Raw genomic sequence first — 17115 nt, 5'->3', positions numbered from 1 at the left:
GCTGTAACAGCTCCTGACCTGCACACCACCCCTCCTGGAGCCGATCTGAGAGAGGCCAGGGAAACCTCGGGCTGCCGGCGGGGACAGAAAGGCCTAGACACTCTAAGCAGTGTGGAGACGGGTCCCCTGCAGCAAAGCTGAGACGGAGGCCGGGAGGGCTAGCCCGGCAGCTGCGGTGTGGGTCTGGAAAAGAGCGCCCCCCACCCCAACAGGTAGCCAGGAAAACCTGGCAGGTGACAGTTTGGGGAACCTTTGCTGGGGTCTGCTTGGGTTCAGGAAGTTGAAACTTTTCCCATATCCCCAATGCCCCACATCCCAGCTGTATGTTAATGGCAGACAAGAATAAGAAAATGAGACGTTTGGGCTTGTGTGGAAGATCTAGGGATGTCTGCTTGTATCTGAAAATACCTGACTTTTCCCTCTTGGTCCATTTCCCACTTACCAGACTGTTCATAACCCTTAACACAATCTCCTAAGAGCTTCCTCTTTAAGTAAGGAGCACTGAGTTGTCCAGTGTGAAGAGAAATGGTGAGGCCGTCATCCGGCCCCTAAGACATGGCTTTGAGTTGTTTTTCTAGTCCTGTGGCACACTCAGGTGTTCTCTCCAGTTTAGGCCCCCAGGGCAACATGCTGGGAGTAAAATAAGAGCTCCAAGGAGATCAGCGGCTCAGATAAGTGGAGACAGAACAGAACACGGGATCAGGAGGAGAAAGCTGAAAAGGGCTGACCCAAGTGCAGGGTCAGATTCCTCCCTTGACTTGGCAAGGCAATCACAGACTTCACAGAAGGCTCAGGAAGCCGTGCTGCTCTCTCAGGCTCTCTCTGCCAACCAGCCGGGAGAGGAATGAGGGGAGGGGACGACGGGCAGCCCCCCGCAGTGGCGACCAGCCGCTGGTTCCCAGAGGATCACGGCCAACGATGTCAAGGCTACACGTGGTGGCAACACACAGCTATCAGCTCTCTCTCCCGGACCCAGAGGCATCCCGAGCCAAGCCAAGAAAGAGGGCAGATCAGTATATACGTTTACTCATTTGGGGCTTTCCATGCTTCTCCCTTCACATCTGGCCTAAAGGTCCTGGAGCCTCTTCTCCAGCTATCTGTGCTCCTCTCTGGAAGGTGGGCAATCAAGAGGGAAAGTGTGAGTGGGTCCAGCGCTGAAGTCTCTCACGAGCACCTTAGGTACGGGGGCTGACAGTGCAGATAGCCTTGCCTCGTGGTCTCACACTGCAGCAAAAGTGGGCTCTCTTTCTTCCTTCCTCTACCTTTAAGGGTTAGTTGCTCAGGATTTCGACTGTGCAAGGTGTTCCTCTTCCCACTTACGTATCACAGAGCCTGGCACCCACTGAGCCCATAACGGAAGCTTAATAAATACTTGTTGATTGAAAAAAAAACCTCTATTTGGCTAACATACATTGGACCTTCTCTGTGCCAAGCACTGTGGACACATAAAACATAAAAAACGAATCCCTCAGACTCCTGTTCCCCATAGGCTCTCGCTGAATTCATTGCCAACGGCAGGCATGTTCAATGAGTCGAAGGACGCTGTGCCTATCAGCAACACGGAAAGCTTGAGAAATGGGCTTTAGGTGACAGGCTGGCTACCGGGCGGAAAAAGAATGAGGGGAAGATTCCAGGCACTAAGCTCATTATGTGGTTTGAGAGAAGAGCAGGTCTTGGTTGGAAGCTAATACGGAGGGGGAGGTTGGAGAAGGGTTCCGGAAAGGAAGAGTGCACCGGGCCTTCCGTGATGAAGGGCTGGGTTTCATCCTGACGGGCAGCGTCGAAAAGGAACTCACGGGACCAAATTTTAGCCGGCAAAGAATCACCGTGGGTTGGACTGGAAAGTGTAGGGCACGGAGGTAGGACGGTGAGGTGGCAGACTCCTGAAAAATCTGGGGCCGGAGGGAAGACAGTACCAGTGAGGATGGAGAAGAAAAAAACAGGGTGAGAGGGATGAGGCGTGCGGCAGGACCCCAGCTTGCCTTCCAGGCCTGAGAAGACAGAACATCTGCCTTCCAGAAGCTTAGGGACCAGCAGCCTTAAGAAGCACCAGCGGATGAATCTGTTACTGTGCCAGGGACCAGAGAAGGGCCATCACTCACGCCCCTTAGTCCTGGATGGCGTTTGTGGCAGCACTGGCTTTAGGTTGGCCTTTGAAGAATGACGGAGAGGTGACTTGGCAGAACTATTCATTTACTCTCCTTCTTTTGGCTGTTCTCCCCTGTGATTCGTATCCCGAACAGTTTTATTTAGCTCTGTCTTTGTGGTGTGAGATCTTAGATGGATTCTTTTCACAGAAACCTCCACCAAGGAGAGCTACGATCTTCTCTCACATTAATCCCGCTCACCAACCGCTCCTGGCAGTGTCTGACCTATGTGGGGCACAGATAAATAAATAAAAACTATAATAACGAGGCTTTGCCAGCCTAGCAAACTGATCCAGGCAGAGGATTATAAGAGACACCTGTTTTTTAACACAGCAGCTGTGAACACAGGAGAAGCATGGCATCCTAGTAACAAGAAAGAGTTCTCATTAAAATCCAATAGTAGCAGAAACTGGCACGGACCCACGTTCAGCTAGGACACCTGACCGTGAAAAGGAGTTCCACTCATATTAGATACCTAATAGGAACACTGCTTTGCTGAACTTGGAAACCTGAATGCTACTTTGCTCATGAGGAGGTGATTTACCCATCCTTCGGTGTCTTCTAAGTCCTTAAAGCAGCGATTGCATACATAGGGTATTTTCATAAACGAACTGAAGCTTTCTGAAGTTTGGCTGACCAAACACCTCTTCACTTAAGCCAGCTTAAAAAACCAGAACACAGCCCAAGGTAGAATGTGGACACTTAATGTAGAAGAAAAGAAACAACATTTAAAAGGATCTCTTCAGTTCGTTCACCACTGAAGACACACACACACACACACACACACACACACACACACGATCTACCAACGTATAAACACCACAGGAAAACTATTTCATAGCTCTAATATGTACACATTACCTTTTCAGACCAGACCAGGGAGATGCTCCTAGAAACAGCTTGTTAACAGCCCCTCACATTGCTGTTTAACAATCCGTTTATAGCCCATCAGAAAGCCAGCCCTCCAAGGAGATATATTTTACATCTATATGTAAGGTTTTCTTGCCACAAGGCTGGGTTTTGTGCAATCTTTCACTCTATAAGCTAGAAAACAGATTATACCATAATTTCTGTGACTTATGATCTTGTGAGCATGCACACGAGCATGTACGCAGAGTCACAAGAACAAACGCTTAGAATAAAAGCGGAATGATGCCCAAGGAAGCATAAGCCATACTACACAGTCATGACTAGAACTAAAAATAGCATCTAAAGGCAAGGTGTCTGCGACCCTCTCACTGTTCTCCTTAGCGCAGGCTCATTCTAACCTCCAGTGCGCGTTCTTGCGCACGGGCCTTCAATCATTTTACCTGGGACCTCTCCCTGACCCAAAGAAGCTACTTGCTAGGCTTTGGAGTGTGGAGCCATCTTTAAATGCACTTCAATTATAATGCCATAAATGCACACACATGAAAACAAAGAATGAATGCGAACTTGCGAAATTTTCCTCCAGAGCCTAACATTTGTGCCCTGGGGACACCAGGACCAGCTGAGAGACTGCCTTTCTGGCAACTGGTATACCAGAAACTCAGAAGTGCCAAGCATGGCCAACTGCCCAATAGGCAGCCAGCTGGACAACACTTGCCTCACCCTGCTTGGGGAAGTGTGCGGCCAGAACTTCCCCAAAGTAGCATAATCTTGTCAACACGGGCCCCACTCAGAGTCCCAAAAGGATTAAGAGAAGAGAGCCCTAATACGAGACCCCACGGAGAATCACAGACACCGATCCAGGAGCCAGGCCTGTGAAGTGAATTCTTTCCAATAATCCAGTTGGCATTGAGTCTGGCAGTCCAGAAACAGGAGCGCCAAGGTAGAGTGACTGGATTTGCCCTGGGCTCTGCGGGCCATCCTAAAATGGACCCGACCGAATAAGAAAGTGGATGTGTTGTGAACTTACTTTCGCCTGTAACCTACATATAACTGAAGGAAGAGGCAAGAGGACTGTCTTCTCATTCACCCACACCTCCTCCTCCATGGTAAACCTTCAAATACCACAACTGAAATGGAAATGTACACAGAAGCATCTTTCCCTTAAATCAGACTGCTCAACACGAGAGCTAACCACAAAAGCACACATAGGCATTCCCCATGGTTTACAGAAGCTCCATTTGGCTATTTTACCAAATTTTTCGAGACAGAAGAATTCTCAGAAGAGCTAGCTCAAAGTAACGGTGACTTCTGCCCTTGGGGCCACCTCTTCCCTCTCTGCAGGAATAACTAGGCCTTTCAGCGGGTCTGCATGGCTCTAGACCTTGTTTCCTTCTTGCAGTTTTAGGGTTCTTTTCCCTCTGAGGTCTTGTCCCACAGATCTCCCCTTGCACCCAAAAGACGATCAATAAATATCCTGCCATTGATATCAGGGCCCCCTGGTTCATTTCCTGAGGTAGGTAGTGTAGAAGAGCCAAAGTACCGGGAAGGGTGGGAGTAAGTAAGACGGATATTCTAATAGGTGCCCCACTTGGGATGTATCTGAACGCCCGGGTCCCTTTGCCCATCTCCCCGCCTATCTTGGCAACACAAAGATGATAAGATCATCACTCTGGCCCTCCTGTGCCCTCCAACATCCCCACTGGATTCCACTGTGTTCAAAAGCTACATCTGACCTACAGGGGGCTTCTGTCTGCAGAGAAATGGACCATCGCCACCCAGCTCACAGTCAAAGGCATAGAGTCTCAGAGACACAAAAAAGCGCAATGCAAAATTCAGAAAGTGAGCCTCTGTGTCTCCGGTTTTCAGAAGGTAAAGACTCTTTTTTATTTTAAATAATTTTTCAATGTTTACTTATTTTTGAGAGAGAGAGAGAGAGAGAGTGAGCAAGCAGGGGAAGGGCAGAGAGAGGGACAGAGGATCTCAAGCGGAGTTCCATGCGCTGACAGCTGAGAGCCTGATGTGGGGCTCGAACTCACGAACCGTGAGATCATGACCTGAGGCGAAGTCAGACACTTCACCGTCGGAGCCACCCAACCCAGGTGCCCTGGGAGGGTAAAAACTCTTACCTTTTCGACTCATAAGGTCTCTCCTTCCACCTCATCCTAAAGTATTCAAGTCAGCAGACTAAGGGAAGGACTAAATGGCACAAAGTCAAATAAAGAGCTAGCAGTTTTCCAGGAGATCTGGGATGTAGTCAGCCACCTTGGGTCATTCAGGCCTCCTGGTCAGGGGGAAGAGGACACCCCCAGACCAAGGACCTATGTGACTCATATTTCAGTCCCAAATGACAGCTCTCCCCACCTCGTTCACCTCACTTCGAACACAGACCACATCAAAGGCACCAAGTGAGACAGACTCCTGACCTGCTGTCCCCACCCATCACTGGCCATTAATGTCAAGACCCATGAGGGAGGAGAGCCATGGGTCTCAACAGTGCAAAGTACCAGTCATGTGACCTCATGACACAGATCTGAAACCTCCCACATCTCAGGTCAAAAGGAGGACACAGCGACTACAAAATGCACCAGGGGTCCAATCCTTCCAATTTTCCATCTCCCAAAACGAGGGTGTACCAACTCTGTGTCAGGAAGCTGGGCACAAGGACACACACGGGCCCAGAGGAAAGAGAATCCACTTCTGTCCCCTTGGGGGCCCCACCTGTGATCACAAGTCTGTCTATACGTGAAAAGACACAGCTAGACCATATGGTGAGTCAGAAGACTCTCTTATGTGGTTCTCCTCTGGCAGGAGACTCTGATTCGATGGTCAAGGACACTCTGGGAAAGACAAATGGTCTTGAAGCAACAGTGAATAATGAAGGAACTAAGGTGGAGAAAAGTCCCCTTCCCTTGGCTGAGCTCCTCAGAACAATCCAGAAAAGAGCTCAGCAAAGTCCCACCCCCCATTCTATCAAGTCTCGGTGACATTCCCTCTTGCCCACCCCAGTGCAGATGTATTGATCTGAGTATTAATTAGTAGGCTTTGGATGACACAAACTCTAAATTGTCCCTTGACCTGGATTCTCCATCAGGGAGCCCAGCGCTGCTCTGGCCACACCCGTGGCCAGGCGGGCAGATCAGAGCCCTCTCCTTTCTTTCCCATCTCCCAACGCTGTCACCAGGGCCACACCCAGACCCACACTTTCACTAGGGGACAAGGAAAGGTGTTAGAGAAATGGGTAACTTCAGAGACAAACAGGCTGTTCTTTGGGGCTTCTTTTTTTTTTTTTTTTTTTTTTTTTAAATTACCAGCCTGATTTGTATCTGCAGCTCCTTTCTTCCAGGAAATAGTTTAGAGTCAGCATCTCATCTTTGGTTACTGCTTCCTCACATATAGGGGATGTCAGTGGAGCAGGGGTTACTGCCTGTTACACAGATAAGTCTCCAGAAAGATAAAGTTACATGGCCCGTCATAACCCACTGGGGAGGGGACAAGGCAGCTGAGAAGAAAATATCCAGCTTTCACTTGTGTATTCCAAGGAAGAGTGCAGAGGAACGGTTTCTTTCCAAACCTATGCTCTTTTTCCAATAGCCCGAAAGCACCCACGCCCACCGCATGGGGTCAGCAGACGAGGAGCCAACATTCTCCCCACTGTGCCTCAAAAAGGGTCATTCATTTCATCTTGTCATTGAACGTGGACACGCAGAGGAAAACTCAGGAAAGCGTTTCAAGTCCACGGCAAAGAGAACAAAGCTGCTGAAAACAGATACGTCGGTCCCTGAACGTCTAAAAACAAAGGCTCCCTCATGGCCCAAAGTAACAAATTTGGCTTTCTCAGACTCTTCTGTATAAACTTCCACCAAGAGCCATATATACTCCCGGCTCTTGAAACTGGAAATTCACCACCCCGCAGCAAACAGTGTCTGCTCTGTGGTCAGACAGACGTGGAACTGCCTGTTCAACAAAAGCAGACTAAAGAACCGATGCCCTCGTTCAAGTCTCGCCCCAGCCGCAAATAATAAGCAACTGTGTGAACCAGCGGATCCCTGAGTAGGTTCAAATACTTGAGTGCTGAGTAATAATGCTAGTTAGAGTCACTGCACAGTACTTCCAGGCTTAGGGTTGTTTTTTTTTTTTTTTTTTTTTTTTTTTTTCCTTTTCTTTTTATCTTTGAAACTTATTCAGAACCGTACTAGCCATTCATTCCCTCAAACCTTTACTGGAAGATGCCAAAGGCCTTGGTTATTATCATGTAACCGCAGCTGGCTCATCTGTCCTATTGTCAAGGCTTGCATTCAATTAAAGTTAAACTATGAGCTTTGCTCAACCAGGACTGAGTGACCCCAGCCCTAGGAGAAACCAGTGGGACAGTGGCAAGGACGCTTGCTGGGAGTCGGCCAACTGGGGAGACCTAGATCTTTGGTTCTGGAAGGTGCCACCTACCAGCCACGTGAGCAAACCGTCAACATCTCTGGCCGCTGCACCAACTGTATCACGTAGGCACGCTCTAGAAAATCTCTAGCTCCTTCCAGATCTAGATATTGTGGAGGATACATAAAGGGAGAGAGAACTACCTTTTTTTTTTTCTTTAACAAAGTAAGTTGCTGCATTATGAAATTGACATATCCCAAGAGACACGTATCTTTATTACCACTTCAGATGAGTTCACAGGTTGAAGATGAAGATTAATAAATTCAAGTTCAAGGACCAGGATTCACACTCCTGTCGGTCCACTCCCGTGTCTGTGGTCTTCCCCGAGGAGGCCTCGGCGGTAAGGCAATGACTGGCCCCCTCTTCCCAGCAACTTACAATCCTCTTAAGGGAAATCGACTTTATAGATGAGAACCAAAGAACACCAGACAGAATAAAATGCGAATCAAAATCTGAAGTAGAGGTGACTGGAACTACACTGCGGCGACACTTACATCATTGTGCACGCTCACCCTTAGTGCTCGTGCTGGCAGGGTGATGCGTCCTTTTCAGGTCATTCAGGAAATGAGATCGTTTTCCGTATGTCTGACTCCCACACACAAAGGGAAAATACCCCCAAGGAGTACACAGGTCTGGTGAGCATACAGATTTATTGGATAGCTCCTTCCTGTCTTCACTGGGGACTAACATATTTTTCGTAAGTCATTCATCCAGATAACTGAAGCGTAGCCTTTTAAAACTTCACATTATTTTTATGCCAAACATTTTTGTTGGATAGCTTTCCAAAATGCATTACATTTTCTCACTTCCTAAATCTCATAACTTAAAGCTTGTCTTTAACTTGGAAGTCATAATTATGATCATTAATATCATCAGTCATTGTGGGGTGCCATACAAATGGGTTTAACTCTATAGGAGTCCTTGTGATAAAGCTTCACTTTCTGAATTCTTGTCTGCTCTGTATCACTTTTCCTCAGCCAGTGTTAGAGGGACATGGCCCAAGGACAGAACACCTGATTCTGACTCTGGCTCAGGTACAATGCACAATGTGATCTCAGGCATGCTATTTAAATGTCAAAGGACTCAGGGGTGCCTGGGTGGCTGAGTCGGTTAACCGTACGACTTTGGCTCAGATCATGATCTCACAGTTGGTGGGTTCAAGCCCCATGTCAGGCTCTGCGCTGACAGCTCGGAGCCTGGAGCGTGCTTCGGATTCTGTGTCTCCCTTTCTCTCTCTGCTCCTCCCCTGCTCGTGCTCTGTCTCAATAAAATATTAATAAATTAATAAGTAAATGCCAACGGACTCGGTTTCCTCATCTGTTTCATGAGAAATTTGGCTTGGGCGCTCTTAGATTCCTTCTTATTACCTCCACACATCTCTCTCTCTGCTTCCTTCCCCACATCTGCTCTGTAGACAGGCTTTGTTAGAGCCATTCAAATCCAAAATGTTGTGAAGTCAGATGGCCAAAATCCTCTCTTCACTCAAGTAAAATAAACCAGGCCAGTGTGGTCAGACTATCAGGAAAGAGGGAGGGGGAAAAAAAAGACGATTCCTTTGGTGGTAGGCGATAATCAGGGAATATCCGAAAAGATCTCAAACAGATTCCTAGAATTCATACAGTATTGAGGATGTACATGAGGGATGGGTTAAAGAAAAATTTTACGTTGATCGACAGTATGAAGAGTTTCAAGGGAGGGAAAAAAAAAAAAAAAAAGCTGTGGAAGGAAAAGAGACTGACCAGAGAGTAACACAGACAAAGGCATCCAACCCAGAGGCTGGACAGGATGAGAGGACACCGCACAGCCTGTCGCCCACATTCAGGCGAAATTAGGTGCCAGGGGAAAGAAGAAAAAGGCAGAGACGGAAAAGAAAGGTTTCTGACAACATAAAGGGCCCAAAATGAAACCCGTCGAAAGACAAAACATCGCTAGAGAATACCAGAGATTGGAATAAAAATGGAAGATCTGGACATTGATTCGAAGATGGTTTGCACAGTGTGGCCATCTAGCTCTCCCCACCGTGAGAGGAACAGGGAGGAGAAATCCACCTTCAGGGAACCCAGAATGGGAAGGGAAGTTGGGGCCTCATAAACATCTCTGCAGCCCTATTCCTGCCCTTCATCCCGGCTCATGGGAGCCTCCACCATCACCCGTCACTCTCGATTTCCTACTTCTCTTCATAAAGATGGCCGCACCCAAGAACAGTCATGGAAAATGCTTTGGAACGATAGGCCCTAGCTTTACCACCTATGGCAGGTGAGCTCTTGGACCAATCCATGGCTTAAACACTCCGGGCTTCAGAATCTTTCAGAATCTCTCTCCTCGAGAGAGTTGTGAAGAGTAAGCAAAATAATGTAGGTAAAGCCCTTAGCACACAGACCAGCACACAGGGGTATTCCATACACGACGTTGGTGGTGGTGGTGATGAAGGAGGAGGAAGGGGAGAAAAGGTAGGAGCAATGACCACTAAAACAGCTGACAGACACCTTTAATCACAGAACTGGGAAGGCTCCAAAATGCAAGTGTCCCCCAGTTTTCCATAAGCATAGTCCACAGGACCCAGACGCGGCCATGCTCATCTGGGAGTCCACGCTTACCAAACTCGGGCTAATGCCTTCCTCACTCAACACCCCCACCATCCTCCCACAGTCTGAAAACTCCAGCTCATTTAGACAAAGACCAGATGAACTGTACATTTTCACTACCTCAGAAGAAAGGCTTATCAGGCAAAGGATATATTTGTGGTACCATTTCGACACTGAAAGAACAGTTTCAAGCACACAGTAGCACTCATTTCTAACCAACAGGTGATGTGGAACACACGTCATTTTTGCCTATTCGCTGGGGCTCATCCTGAGACGCCCCAGTGAACAACGCTTTATCAGTCAGTCTGGTTCCTGTACATTGAGAAATAAATAAGAATGTGTTTTCTGTTCGATGGGCCATAATCCCAACTTCTTGCTAATTCAGCCTACTCTTCCACTCCCCAAATACTAGGTGTGGTGGGGATTAGTTTTTCAGCGGGGCCCCTTTTGGCCTGGGAACCCTGAGTGTACTCACATTCGTTCTCGGCAACAAATACACACAGAGACTGGTTTCTGACACACGTCTAACAACGAATACGGCAGGGCCAGACTCTGCCTGAAAACGAACACCAGCGCTTTGTCTAAAGTCACATTCACAGAGAAAAATATGCCATTTGTAAACCCCCACACCCTAGGGGGCTTCATTTAACACTGCGCTGCTTAGCTGGGAGAACCACCCCAAAGGGCAACTTTTCACAGTTGGTAATAAAATGAAGCGGCTCTTCCCGTTCGTCCCAATAACCCCGTGCCTCCTTGCCCCTCTACCTTCCTTGGAGTGAGTGCACGCAGCTCAACTCAGATTGACAGAATTTCTTTGGGTTCTCTGGTAGCCACATCAGGGGTACCTCTTCCCTTGACTGACCTATGTGAAGGAAGGAAGCTACTTTTCTAGGACCAACTGCCATGCTTTTAGCTCATACTGTGTGAAACAGGAAGCTTACTACACCTCAACTGAGGTATAAGTTTGGCCACCCCTAGATAAAAGAGCCTATGGCCCACCCAAGGTTTCCTCAGGAAAGGGCGCTTTTCATAACAGGCCCAGTTCCCTCAGCCCAGCACAGAAGTACCAGACTTCTCACACACTGTAAAAAAAAAAAAAAAAAAAAAAAAAGGGGGTTGCTGCATTCCATGTGTCCCATCTTTGGGCATACATCCAAAGGGCTTAAAGCAGGATCTCAAGGGGCGCCTGGGTGGCTCAGTCGGTTAAGCGTCCGACTTCGGCTCAGGTCACGATCTCGCTGTCCGTGGGTTCGAGCCCCGCATCGGGCTCTGTGCTGACTGCTCAGAGCCTGGAGCCTGTTTCAGATTCTGTGTCTCCCTCTCTCTCTGACCCTCCCCCGTTCATGCTCTGTCTCTCTCTGTCTCAAAAATAAATAAATGTTAAAAAAAAAAATTTAAAAAGCAGGATCTCGAAGACATAACTGCACATCTGAGTTCATTGCAGCTTGATTCACAACAGCCAGGAGACAGAAGCAACCGAAATCTCCATCAGCGGGTGAGCAGGTAAAGGAAATGTGGCATACACATAAAATGGAATATTACGCAGCCTTAAAACAAGAAGGAAATCCCGTGCCCACTACGGTACGACGTGGATGAGCCTCAAAGGCATTACCTGCTACGGTACGACGTGGATGAGCCTCAAAGACATTACGATAAGCAAAATGACAGTCTAGGATTCCACTTCCACACAGCACTATAGTAGTCGAAATTATAGAAACAGAAAGGTGGTTACCAAGGGCTGGGAGGAGGGGAGAGGGATGCAGTGTTTAGTTCGTGTTTAGTGGGTACAGAGTTTCCGAGCCGCGAGACGAAAAAGTTCCAGAGATCTGTTGCACAACCATGTGAATATACTTAGCACTACTGAACTGGACGCTTAAACACGGGTAAGACAGTAAACAGAACATCGTGCGTGTCTTACAATTAAAAAAAAAAAAAAGTTGGTGCTGCAAACAGTGGTGCAAATACAAGTCTGTCAAGTCCCTCTTCCCTGATCCCCTACTCCTACTCCTTCCTCTTCTCACATCTAACAATACACCCTCTGGGCCCAGGGCTTCCCCCCTACACACATCTTCCTTGGCACATACCTCCGTGCCCTCATACCAGCTGGCTTGGGATTAAAATGGACCAAGCTAGGAAGTGCCGGAGAGAGTGCAGCCTATTGTATCGAATGTCCTTGGCCTTTTATAGGGATGCACCACGAACCCAGCAAATGCAGGGCAGGGGCCTGAGAACACGGCCCGCGCTGCTCTCAACCTGGCTCGGTCACCAATTAGCTAAAGCCAAGCCACTGCGTTCTCTGGAGCCCCTCCCTATGAAAATAAGAGGCTGGCCCAGGTGATCTCTAAGGTCTTCCAGCTCTGAAAACCTGAACGTTCCCCGATTCAATTGTCCGAGAGACTGGGGGAAACTTAGAAGCCTGCGAATCTGAGCCTAACGTGATTCTAAGGTAATTCTTCAGGCCCTTTTATGATCTTTTACTCAATTCCTTTGTCTGTTTAGACACAAACGTTTTTGTTGAACTTTACCAAAATGATAAAAATAGTTTTATTATACCAAAATTCTACTGATAATCATCTTTGGACCGACACCCAGAGAGTGTCGTAGGCCTCCCTGAGAGAGAGCAGTGTGGCTCTATTAAATACTTGACGCAAGCTAATGGATGCAGGTGTTAAGTCAGCCTTTGGTACACAGGGACAAACAGAAGAAAGGGCAATGACCTCCTCCCATGCCTCACTTCAAATCAGCAAACATTACTGAGAAACATGTCTATGCCAGGTGCCAAGCTAGGTAGCAGGATACAAAAATCATCGCTAAACCCAAGGAGCTCAGAGTCCGGTAGGGGAAACCTGGACTCACTCACTCTATCTATCTATCTATCCATCCATCCATCCATCCATCCATCCATCCAAGTTAGTAGCAAAAAAAAAAAAAAAAGAAAAAAGATTTATTTCTGCCAAGAAAGCCAACCATATTGGAGAGTAGAGACAAGTAAGGAGGGCAGTGAAAAGGGGAAGAGGAAGTTATACCACTAGTTTTGGTAACCTGGATGGCCCTCACGACTAAAACAGCCTACCAAGACATGAAGGACTATGTCTGCTGGGCCATAACCACGTTCCACAGCAAGCTGGCTGAACTTAACACTGAACAGGTGATTTGAAGGTGAAGGCTGATGATGGAAAAGACAGCCTCTTCCTTCCTTCCTCCCATGACCGGCGCAGTCAGCCACACAATCCTCTGAAAAAAAGTTATTTGACTTTTCATATAGTTGGTTGCCCCGTCCTTACATTTGAACAATCCCAATGATCAGGAAGGGAAGCATTTAAACTCTTGGACGAGAGTGTCACTCCACGTGTGGGGCAGCTCGATGCAGAGAAACGGTGGGGGCTCCGCGACAGTCTGGGTGACCTTGGGCTAGTCAACCTGTCTTCTCCTGTACAATGCGCATCTGACAGTCACCTCCCTACGTGACGGAAAGATGCCTATAAAACGCCAAAGAAATATAAAAGCGCTTTATCGGGCATCCAATGTCACCCACTGCCACACAAGTGATACATACAAAGGTGTCGCTGATTGATTCAAAAACTTTCACCTTAGAAATTGCACCCAAATGGTACACTGGTCTTTTCTAGTAGAACAGACACTGCTCAGAAGTAAACTAAGCACTTCCCTCCGTGGCTGCCTCTGTGTGCCATCGCACCAGCTGCCGAGTTTACCGCTTGCTGACCAGCTGCTTGTAAGGAACAGGACCAAGGGAGGAAGGTTTCAGGAGTGGAGTGGACGAGTAAGGGAAATCTCTCCACCTAGAGCCACGCTTCCGTGTCACATGTCTTCAATCCATCAGATTCATCAGGTCATCCTTGACAGCTTCTGACATTCCTTCTCTGCTCCGCAGAAAAGTTTATTGTTTACTGGGCTCTAAAAGCAATCCCGGTACTTGCTTGCGGGTTACCAGCAAACATTTTTTATTATGCAGTCACTGTACCACATCCCAAGGACTAAATGAAACACTGCACACATCACCAGAACATTTTCAGATGACCCGGAATAATCCCCAGGCCTTGATCTGCAGCACTTATTATTGGAACACAGCGAATTAAGCAAACTCCTTGGAAAAAGTACACCTCACCTATGTGCACCTAAACATATGCACGGTCTCAGCAAACAGAACAGTCATAATCTGGCTCCGTGAAGAACCATCCAAATAAAAGTGATACTTCATTACTAGTGGAGAACATTCAATCTAGCTCAATTACACGGAAATACAAAGTCACGAAAAGAGGCACCTAAAAAAAAAAAAAAAAGCACACAAACAAACTGAGGGTGAGCAATAAGGGAAGAAATTTTTATGTCACATTTAAGACGGTATTTTGTCTGGGTTTGGGACTGGTTCTGCACGTCTGAGCAAGGAAAGGGGCTGTTGTACTCTTCCCACTGGAGTACAACGGAACCAGCCACTCAGTAGGAGTTTTCTGATTTATGCACGAACATAAATCAGCCCATGAGAACGGTGGGGATATGCAGTCCCTTTAAAAGAAGTATCAAGAAAAGTCACAGAAAGGATAGCTTTTTGTTGCGGTCACCCGAAAATGAGGACCCCGTAGCCGGTCCAGTTTTCCTGATGCCAGAGTTACTGCCATCGAATTAAATACAATTTACTGATTTAATCCCTATTATGCAGTTCCCTGTGTTGTGAAGCGTCCAAATAGATGATCCATACCGTGCTCACTGTAGAATCTAATTTATACAGCAAAAGAAACTAGTTTTGAAGTATACAAGTAGCTTAAATTATTTACTGGGACACCCCCTTCACCACAGACATACGGATAACCCCAGGTATACACAAACACAAAAGTTCCACTGGGCATTCCTGTGAGGCAAAAACAAAGAAACCCAACCCACTTTTTAAGTTCGCATTAGCCCTATCTTAAAATCCATGAAAATCTCACCTGATAAGAAACACTAAAATCTGAGTATGATTATGAAAACCTAGCAAGCAAATATAATAAAATACTGTTTCCTTTAAACAGACCCTAATGGAAAAGCCATGTTAAAACAGGAAAGGTTTCTCCAATTCCCCACAGATGAGGAAAACAGGTTATTTGTTCATTGTTTCTGCAGTGTCCACTCAATGAGCACATATTAAACGGCCCAAGCCAAAAACAAACAAACTTCGGTGGCTTCAGCCTCCGGCAGAAGCAGAAGGCTCTTCCACCTGGGGGACGGATGGAATCGTGAAATAAATAAAGTGTTCAATAAATGCGGCGATGGGAAAAATAATTGGGGGAAATGGACAAATCATCTTGCCTCCTCACGGTGGCAAACTTTACAACTTTTTAGAAGCAACAAACCACAGCACCACCGGCTCTATAGATATCGATACATACACATGTACATATACTGGAACCAAACACCGTGTTTGCAAACATCCACCATCCTGCATTTACAATGCTGCAAAACACCACCAGAAAGCCGGGAGATTTCTACTCTCAGATACCCTCCCCGCACTGTCAAACAGGGAAGGTCACTTTGCCTGGTCACTCAGATAATGCATCACAGGAGTTTTCTACTTTGGGATTACTCAACTCTCCTATGCATCGGAGTACAATAACCACTCGGCAACTTTAATTACCTTGGTTTAAAAAAGAAAGAACGAAATTCATTGTGCAAATGCCCAGGAAAAGCTGACACCAGGGCTGTCTTTCCGACAGTGCTTGAAATTACAATCAGAGGAGGGGGGAAAAATCCAGTCTGATCTGACCCCGGGAGTTCTTTAAGGGGGAAAAAAAAAAAAAAAAAGTTCTTCAGCTCCCGTTGGAGATGCAGTCACTTTTTTTTTTTTTTTTTTTCCTAAGGAGACCACCCCTCCGGAACAAAAGTTACATTTCAGTCACATGTTGGCAGTAGGAGTAGGAGCAGGTTTGTTGTTGTTTTGTTTTTGTTTTTGTTTTTTTTTTTTACAAAAGCGCACTAATTACGGGGGTGTCTTACAGGTCTAGAGACCACTCGGGTTCCTCCTGCCCAATTGTGACGGGCATTTAATTGTCAAAAAGAAAGGGGGTGGACTGGGGGGGGGGGGCGAGGAGCCGAGATGGGGCTCGGCGGGGGGAGCAGCAAGGTTACACGAAAGGGTACAGCCGCCGCCGCGAGCTGCATCTCCTTCCCCGGCGCCCCAAATAATTCACTGCAACCGAGGCAACTGCAACAGCCCCCTCGGAAGAGCCCAGCACTACTGCCCCGGCCGGTGCAGCTCAAGGTTTCCGAGCACGCAGAGGGGAGGGGGAGAAGATCTTTACCTTAATGCTACACTGAGCAGGAGTCTCAGACATGTCTCACAGCGAGAGAGATCAGGAAGTTCTCAGTTTTTTTCCACTTTCCTTTCCTCTCCCCAACCCAGAAGCGCTCCACGGCCAGCCGGACGCGGTCATTTAAGAAGTTTCTTGCAGCATCTCTCCCGGCAGCCGCCCCGGGGGTCTGCGAGCGCGCGGGGCGGGGCGGCCGGCGGAGTTGGGTGCGCGGGGCGGCGGGGGCGTGGGAGCCGGGCCCGAGCGCGGCGGCGGGGTCTGCAGGTCGCGGCGCGGCGCGGCGACCCGGGGCGCAGCCCGGCCGGCCTCCCGCTCTCTCCTCCCACCCGCGGCCGGCGCCCCCGCCCCCCGCCCTCCCGCCGCTCTCCCTCGCTCTCTCGAATGTTTTCCTTCCTGGAAGAGAGAAACTGAAAGGCAGAACTGAGAAAGCGCTTTGCTCATTGATCTTGAGAGTTTCAGTGCAGAAACTGACGTGAATTCCCAGCACTGAGCTCTGCCTCTTAAAGGAGCCACCAGGAAATAAAAGCTCGGGTTACAGCCCGGCATCGGGGAAATAAAAGCCGGGCGGGGGGAGGGGCGGCGGCGGAGGGAAGCCGGGGGAGCGGGGCCGCGCGAGGCCAGGGCCGCCAGCGGAGCGCGCGGCGCAGCCCCCCGCAGCGCGGCCCACGCGCGTCCGCGCAGCCGTGATCCCCTCTGCGGGCCGGGAGCCCGGCTGCCCGGGCGCGGCCGGGCAATCGCCAGGTCCGGGGAGACACGTTGGAAAAAAAACGTTACGCTGGG

General features: G+C 48.3%; 1 protein-coding gene across 2 annotated transcripts in view; it reads right to left on the bottom strand.

The window, feature by feature from the left end:
- ETV6 (ETS variant transcription factor 6) overlaps positions 1–16856 on the bottom strand; it is a 256842-nt gene extending 239986 nt beyond the window's left edge. The window contains exon 1 of one of the 2 annotated variants that reach the window (XM_045464140.1): positions 16327–16856. In XM_045464140.1, coding sequence (XP_045320096.1) covers positions 16327–16359 — 33 coding nt within the window. In that variant the 5' untranslated portion in view covers positions 16360–16856. The remainder of the gene's footprint in view (positions 1–16326) is intronic. The other variant, XM_045464139.1, reaches the window with a different exon arrangement.
- Between the last annotated feature and the right edge of the window lie 259 nt (positions 16857–17115).

This window comes from Leopardus geoffroyi, chromosome B4 (assembly GCF_018350155.1).
Source record: "Leopardus geoffroyi isolate Oge1 chromosome B4, O.geoffroyi_Oge1_pat1.0, whole genome shotgun sequence".
Classification (NCBI taxonomy): domain Eukaryota; kingdom Metazoa; phylum Chordata; class Mammalia; order Carnivora; family Felidae; genus Leopardus; species Leopardus geoffroyi.
Note: the sequence above shows the minus strand (reverse complement) of the source record. Positions and strands in the feature narration are given on the sequence as shown.